The sequence below is a fragment of the Salarias fasciatus genome, chromosome 6 (genome assembly GCF_902148845.1).
Source record: "Salarias fasciatus chromosome 6, fSalaFa1.1, whole genome shotgun sequence".
NCBI classification, from domain to species: Eukaryota; Metazoa; Chordata; class Actinopteri; order Blenniiformes; family Blenniidae; genus Salarias; species Salarias fasciatus.
This window is the reverse complement of record NC_043750.1, coordinates 22,953,459-22,961,445: the sequence shown is the minus strand read 5'-3', so window position 1 is coordinate 22,961,445 and position 7,987 is coordinate 22,953,459. Positions and strand designations below refer to the sequence as shown.

The 7,987-nt window shown below is 40.4% G+C and overlaps 1 protein-coding gene across 1 annotated transcript; it reads left to right on the top strand.

Moving 5' to 3' along the window:
- Positions 1 to 417: 417 nt before the first annotated feature.
- On the top strand, positions 418 to 5,126 carry uchl1 (ubiquitin carboxyl-terminal esterase L1 (ubiquitin thiolesterase)). The gene is made up of 9 exons (XM_030093295.1): positions 418 to 511; positions 595 to 606; positions 1,015 to 1,143; positions 1,510 to 1,651; positions 2,261 to 2,346; positions 2,617 to 2,664; positions 2,885 to 2,954; positions 3,028 to 3,086; positions 4,176 to 5,126. Exons 1-9 carry the CDS (start codon positions 479 to 481, stop codon positions 4,257 to 4,259), a joined length of 663 nt encoding a protein of 220 aa, XP_029949155.1. The 5' UTR covers positions 418 to 478; the 3' UTR covers positions 4,260 to 5,126.
- Positions 5,127 to 7,987: the final 2,861 nt, after the last annotated feature.

Genomic DNA, 7,987 nt, shown 5'->3' with positions numbered 1-7,987 from the left:
GTGAAAGGATCGCAGATAGCAAAAAGGCGGGTTATGCATGAAAGAGGCCCTGTTTAAAGCTCACACACTTTGTGATCATCATCTGTTTGACCAGAGGCATTGTTAATATGAATGATAAATGCGTCACACTCTCTTCTGGAAAGAACATGATTTATCCACGACCATCTCGCAGTTGGTGGTGTTATTCTGTCTGTATATTTAATAAGCAGGAGATCTCGTTACTTTTCAAATTTTCATATGTTTACGTAATGCTTTAAACATACACAATTAGCTTCGAATTAACTTATAATATTCAGAAAGTCAGTGAAATCGTTTCACCAACAGTTACTGAGTCAGTGCCCACCCCCGCGTCTGCAGGTAAGTGGTACGATCCCGGCGCTATAAAACAGCGGGTACACGCCGTAATTTCTATCCGTACAGCTGCCGAACCGAACCTGTTAGTTTCAAGTCTACGACTGCACTGCCAAAAACTGCAAAAATGGAGTGGACCCCGATGGAAATTAACCCAGAGGTGGGGAAATTCGTGCTTCAGCCTTATCTGAACGATTTCCTGAACAGCAGGCTGATGTCTTGTCTCTGTTTGTGTCATTTCAGATGCTGAACAAGGTGAGTATTAAACGTTAACCGACAAGTAATGGCGGACTTTCAGTTTCGGTTTAATTTAACCATCGGGTAAGTTTCGCTGTAGCTGGTTGGTTTAGAGAGCAGTTAAAAAGCAACGAGCGCTGCATACTCGCCACACGTGCAGTGATATTTACAATTGTGTAGATCTAAATGTGGGGGGAAAAAACACCGGAAAAAAAAAACAATTGAATGTAATGAGGCGGCAAAAATAACCATTGTCGCGTGAATTAACGGACGACAGCATCTTTCCGGCACTGCCCACAGTGTCTGGGCTAAAGGGTGTGGTCTGCTGTTCACAACGCAGCATCCCTGAGCATCCTCACAAGACGCTGTCTGTGCTATCCACCCACACTATCCCGTCTCCTTCCTCTTCTTTAATGTGCGTTTCAGCTGATGAACAACCTGGGTGTGGGTGAGAGCTGGCGCTTCGTGGACGTGCTGGGGCTGGAGGGCGATCAACTCTCCGCCGTCCCCAAGCCATGCTGTGCCATGATGCTGCTGTTCCCCCTCACTCAACAGGTATTTAACGGGATTTCGGTGTCGACTACTTCCTGGAAGGGGAGGGGCCGAGGGTGGGGATGAGCCAGTGGCAGACAGGCTGTCTGAGGTGGGGTGATCATATGATTCAGAGGCTGTGATGTTCTCTGAATGGGTGGGTTTAGGGTGGCAGAGAGGAAACAAATCGGTGGATTCCCAAGATTAATCTGCCAGTCGTAAGGCACAAACATTTTTTCAGGTCATTTTTTTTCCAGATATTGTATTTCTTAACACCCCACACATACAGACACCCTGTCACACCTATACTTGTCCTTAACCTGTTGATAGATTTTGTTCATATCATTTTTTTAAATCTAATCAGAACTATACATTTGGTGTGTCTTGTAGCACGAGTCTTTCAGAGGACAGGTGGCAGACAAGATTGTAGCAGGTTCTGAGGCTTACTTCCTGAAGCAGAAGGCAGACAATTCCTGTGGCACCATTGCTCTGCTGCATGCTGTGGCCAACAACAAAGACAAAGTGACTTTTGGTGAGTGCTGCACTCTTGCAAGGATTACAACTAGGAGTGCAACATTTACTAGTAAAGTTTAAGACCTCTATTATTGCTTGCCAGTACCAGTGAATCAGGTAATTCTGTCAAATCAAATTATATGCAATTCTGGTGAGGAAACTTGAATTTAAAATTCCCACTGAACTTCCTTGAGTAGGCTGTCTTTCATGCACTTTGATTCCATTTTTGTTTTGTATACCTTGCATCAAAATTCTCATTTTCTTTATATTTTACCTGTTCAGCATTTCCTGCTGTGTCATTCAAGATTGCATTTTCTGTTGACAAGTGCTTGTCAACATGATTGGTTTTGTAATTGAATTGAGTGTGCCAACTGCTCATTCAGCTTGAGTTTGCGCACATAAATGTGTCATGAAGCAAAGTGTGAAGAAATGAATAACCTTGATGGATACAAGACCAGTCCACACTGCCAAAATCTCAACAAAATGAGCAGCACAATTTTATATTTTTCTTTAGCCACAAATATTGGGTTTGACTATTTAGTAAATCGTTTTAGGCATTTGACCAGTTCAGGACAGTAATTGATGTTGTGACTGAGATGTATTGTTCGATCTCTTGTGGTGTTTTCAGAGAACGGGTCTGCCCTCAAGAAATTTATAGATGAGACTGCGGCCATGTCTCCAGATGAGCGTGCCAAACATCTGGAGCAGAACCAGGTTAATACTAACATGCATGTAGTTGGAGATGTGTTCATTAAAAGGTTATTTTCATCTTAAACTGAAGTGGTTACAAATCTAGCATATGGTTTTGTAACCACTGGTGGGTGCCGTACTGCCTCGGTCCATATTTCTGAAAGGCAGTTTGGCTTAACTTCAGAGATTGCTTTCACAAAAGCATTGAAATTACATTTTGAATTGCTACATTAATTTTTCACCCATGCTTTTCACCCGTGCTTAACCGTGTTTTTATTTATTCTTGTCCTTTAGGCTATTTTTGCAGCTCACAATGAGGTTGCGATGCAGGGCCAGTGTCGGGTAAGACTCTGCCGCACCATATCAACACTTCAGGATGGTTATTTACAACAGTGCCCATCATTAAAAGTCACTTGTACAATTTTAAGCCAATCATCACACTTTTTACTGAACTCTTACTTAATCCGTGGACTAGTTTAAATGTTAAACAGGTTTAGTCAAGGTTTTGTTGCATTTTTGAACTATTTATTTTTTTCCATTTATCAAATATTACATCTTGCAGCCAGAAGCCGACCAGGTCCACTTCCACTTTATTGCCTTTGTCAATGTAAATGGACAGCTCTTGGAATTTGGTAAGACTTGTCTTATCATTTATGCTCCTCGTTGCCGTTTTGCACTCTGTTCATGATGTTTTTTCATTTTAAGATGGGAAAATGAATGGAGCTGTGAACCATGGACCGACTAAGGATGACTCCTTTGTCACGGTAATTAAAACCATTGGAATTCAACCTTAAACGTGCATGAATGTTCGAACAAGAAGCTGTATATATGAATGCTGGCTTTGAAAATTACATCATGTGCATTATCAGTGATAACTTTTCATGTCTAACTGGCAAAGGAAGTGGCCCGCCTGAATGTCTGGATTCAATCAATAAGTGGAGCTAGATAACATACTCATATGTCTGCTAGAGTGACTCTGGGGAAAAAAACTGAAGTGAAGAGACGGAAGCTGTTTTGAGGAATGTAATTTTCCATTGTTTGAAATTGATCTTGACTCATTTACTTTTTAGCTCAGTAAAGGCACTAAAATTAAATTTGCTTTTGCATGTGTGTAGCCTAATTGGTTAAAATAGTTGTCTAAAGCTGTAAACGACTCTAAATGTCTTGAGTGGTTAGTGTTTAAATTGTGTTTGCACTAATCACTACATGAGAACATGACCCGATGACTCTAGTGCTGAAAAATGTTCCTGGTAATGACTAAAAAATTGCAGAACTGAAGGCAAAAACAATCCAGGCAGTGCAGTCGTGCTTTAAATCAAGAGTCTCAAAACGCTGATCCTGGAGGGCTGCAGCCCTGCATGTTTTCCACATGTCTGTTTCAATACACCTGAATGTTATGAAGGTGCCGTGACAGAGTTCATGAGAAAGCCTGATAGCGAGCCACTTATTGCACTCAGCTGTGTTGGAGCAGGGAGATACTGAGACCATTCAGAGCTGCAGCCCTACAGGATCTGAGTGAGACCCCTGGTTTAAACCTACAGAATGGCCCTGCCTGCTGCTCATGTAATTTTCTGTAGATACACCTCCTGGATTATTGGAATACTTGATTTAGGATTGTATGTTGTTGCAGTAAATGACCACAAGAGGGCTCACTTCCATTACTGAAGAGACTGAAATGATGGCTGTCTGTGAATTTAGTTAAAACCAAATAAATGAGATCGAATCTGTGTGCAATTCCTTTTTTTCTAATGACCTGCAACTTCATTATATTTGAAATTTATGTGTTAAAATTGTGGTGTAAACCTTAGTTTGAAGCGTTTTTGTTCTTCCCTTTTTGCATGAATCCCGTCCAGGATGCAGCCAAAGTGTGCCGTGAGTTCGTGGAAAGGGAGCAAGGTGAAGTCCGCTTCTCAGCTGTGGCTCTTTGTCAAAGTTAAAAGACCAGTGGGACACCAAATCGTAAACCAAAATCTTCTGGAACACTCACATGACAACACAATCAACAGGCACCGAGACTGACCTGTGCGCACATATACATCTGCAGACACTATGCACTATAAAGCACATTCTGTTTCCACACATCACTCAAGAAAGCATTTTTCAGCATTTACACACAAACACAATCTCAAATTTTGGTTCTGCTGACACTAAACTGATACACGCTTTTTCAAACTAGTTTCTGTGATGGTTCAGCTGTGAAAACTGTAAAACATGTCGGGTCTCATCACTGCTTTGCAGGTAGACTTTTTTTTTTGTTTTGTTTTGTATGCAACACTGGTCTGTGTCACACTTAGACTGATGTTTACATACCTTTAGTGCCAATAAGCATGAGACAAAAGACAAAGTTGTTCAATCTTTTTTCCCCCTCTCTGAATGCCTTGTTTGAATTTATAAGTGTCTGACATTCCTCAGAGTTGGCCAAATCTGTCTGTAGGCATAATACCCATTGTTCAGAGCATGTCTGTAACCTTTTGAGTGGCATTCTTTGCCGTTACTGACATTCAGAGTAACTGAAATTTTCAGTGATGGTTGAAAGCTATTAAACAAACAATGCACTTCACACAACTTTTCAGCATATAACCTGTTAACGTTGACGTGCACAACTGTGTGTTCAACAGAGCTGTCAAGAAATAGACCATCCACACAAGTGCTACTGTACGTTATGGTTGTCATGCAATGCAGGGTGATTGTACGTCTAGGCTATGTTCAAGTTGTTTACCTTTCTGCACTTTCAAAATCCTGTGTTGCTGTAGTTCTGCTGGTGATTCAGCTGTGGGAATTCAATAAAGCGACCATCTAACCTGTACGTGACTTCTGGTGGGTTTCTGTTACACAGTGGCATCGCTACTTTTACAATTGCAGATGAGACCAGAAAACAAGTCCGTATGACTCCCTTGGTCAGTTTTTGAACAACTTCAAACTCAAATAGTGCTTCTGAGGTGTCCAGTGTTTTTAAGTTTGCCAATTTGACCATCTGCAAATTTTCCTTTGGTTATTCAATTTGTTGAATATCTATTGGCAGCTTTAAATGCATGTCTATTGTGTTTGAAAATTGTAAACGAAGGACATGTTCTGCTTTTTCCAAAGGCTTTCTGAGGCTTATTTTGACACAACTAAAAGAAATGAGATGTAAGATTAACATAAAGATTGATTTGGTGAGTCATCTGAAATTTTATTTCCAACTAGTAAACCATCATTCAAGGCCTATTACTCTCTGCCCACTGTTACTCAATTGCTTGTTCAGTGAGTGAAAGCAGTTCAAATATTAATGTATTGATTTTCTAAAGCTCACTTTCGAGAAATTCTTAAACTTGGCAGCTGTTGCTATTTTCACCACTGCGATCCTTTCTACAGCCTGTTGGATACTAGTTTAATCCTACATGCTTATTTTCAAGTATAAGTATATCTGAAGTATGGGACAGTCTAGAGAAGCAGAGCCAGAATAACCTGCTTAAAAGCTACAAAGGCAATTTTATTGCATACAGATACTGAACGGTTCAAGAAAATCATTTTTCACTTCTTCTGACATTGTGTTGCTGTTGAGCATTCATACATTTGACATAGTTCCATTTATCGATCAGGGCATCTAATGTGCATTATCAGCTAAAATGAGTAATATTAACAATTTCAAATGAGTGTGTCATGAATATTCCAGAACAAATGTTACTTTGAGGTTATTTGAATGTTTTTTTACAGGACTTCTCGTGCTAGATGCTTCTGTTGAACATTTGTTTTTTAAACGGTCAAAGATGAACCAGGAAACTGATGCCACTTCACGTGTTTAGGTGGTTGTTCCTCGTGTGGTTCTTAAAAATTCCAGGGATTCTCTTTATATCAGCAGTTGCAGGAGCTTTGAGGTAAATATAAACTGTTCACCTGCTGCCACTTCTTGGAAAGATCAGACAAAGTTGGTACAAAGTGTTATTACAAAACTTAAAGTACATTTTCTTGTTCACTTCAAAAAAAAAAAAAAGATGTAGCATGGTGCATACATGCCTTTTTGAAGTGAGGTAATAAATACTAGTTGCTCACATTTAGTGATTTCTTCCAAGTTATGTCCGATATTCTAATGGGTTGGTGTGAATATTAATGAGGTATACGAGCAACTATAAAGAAATAAATTTAATAGCTATTCTGGCATGTATATTCTAGTTTATATAGCATATGCATATATAAAAGGTATTGTATCTAATTTCATTTCAACAATCGGGAACTTTGAATAATTGACATATTGTACGTTCACCAAAGAAACTCGCAGTCTATTTTCACTATATTTTTTATGTTTATTTTTTAAATCTCTAGTGTAACGTCAAGCTATGATTTGATGAATAGGCAGTTGACTCCCTTCTTTCGGCGTGCAGCAACTCAAGTCAGTCGACATCTCTGTGACCCAGCGGCTCGACCTTGTCAGTCACGTCGCCGGATGTATTTGACTTGGACAGGTGCTGAAGCAAATGTGCAATCAATCACTGAGCTCCAGCAACAGGAATATAATGATGACATAATGTGACGGCAGCCAGCCTCCGAAGGACAGATATAGCTCTGCTGCAACCGAAGAATCCAAACAAAACTCAGGATCCGGTGTCATGGAACTATTATCACTCAAATACTCAAAGATTACAGTTATACTATTATACCGTATTACAGAAAATAGTTTGTTAGAGTTTAAGCCATCATTCATAATGAAGTACTCAAGAAGTAAATCAAAGATTTAACATCAATGAGAAAAATGATCTGAATGCATGAACACGATATATTGAGCACTAATAAAGTCACCATTGATGCTGAGACAACTTATAGGGCTCACTTAGATTTATTGATAAGTTTGGAATGAGACATGAGGATGAAAAAAGAAAGGAGGACTGGGTGGATGTCTTTTGACTGTTGGAGGAAACTCAGCCAGGCACAGGGAGACTGTTGTAACTAAAGAGCCAGACTCAACCAACTAGTTCACTTTTTGAAAAAAATACTTTTGAAAATAATTTAACATGCAAATAAGTAAATAATTGTACAAATATTGTAAATTGGTTTTCACTAACTTGCTGAAAATATGTTAATTATTAAACTCCCCATTCCCTCTTCAGCAGCATTCCTCCTCCTCTACAGCAGTAGGAACAGCTTCTGCACTTCTGTCATTACTTTGATTTTTATACCGACTTGACAGTAGCTGCTACAAAAGACTGCTGCCAATTGCATCTCTTGCAACTACAATAAAGCTTTTCATCTAAATGCCATGGGCCCCTTGTGTGACACTAAGCAAATAACACAAACAGGGAAAGGGAGCACCTCCTTGAGGGGAGGCCCGCAGTCTCAGAATGAGAAAACCCCCAGTGCCTGTGGTTTAATTTCATTGTTCTCAGCTCTATGAAACATAATGATGGCCCCTGTATCTCGCCTGGGGGCCCTGAGAGTCTTAAGTAACCATGAGTGGAGCTGGCCAATGCATGCTCTGAATCAAATCAAGAGGGCGCATCTCGCTCTCTCTCTCGCTCTCTCTCTGTGTCTCTCGACCTCCCCCGCAGAGATTCCTGCCTGCGCGTTCACGTCTCCTGAAATGCGCGGCAGCAGTGGCGACAGAGGACTAGCGGCGTCAGCCTCACGCAGTCCGGCGAACAAGAATTGGTATTTTTAGCGCCAGGGAAAGGGGCTCGTTCTCCATATCCGT

What these genes read in the sequence shown, in the direction of transcription:
- uchl1 (XM_030093295.1), top strand. Translation starts at nt 479, where the DNA reads ATGGAGTGGACCCCGATGGAAATTAACCCAGAG. An exon ending in TGTTCCCCCTCACTCAACAG is followed by an intron (nt 1,144 to 1,509) that starts GTATTTAACGGG and finishes TGTGTCTTGTAG; the next exon opens with CACGAGTCTTTCAGAGGACA. An exon ending in CGATGCAGGGCCAGTGTCGG is followed by an intron (nt 2,665 to 2,884) that starts GTAAGACTCTGC and finishes TACATCTTGCAG; the next exon opens with CCAGAAGCCGACCAGGTCCA.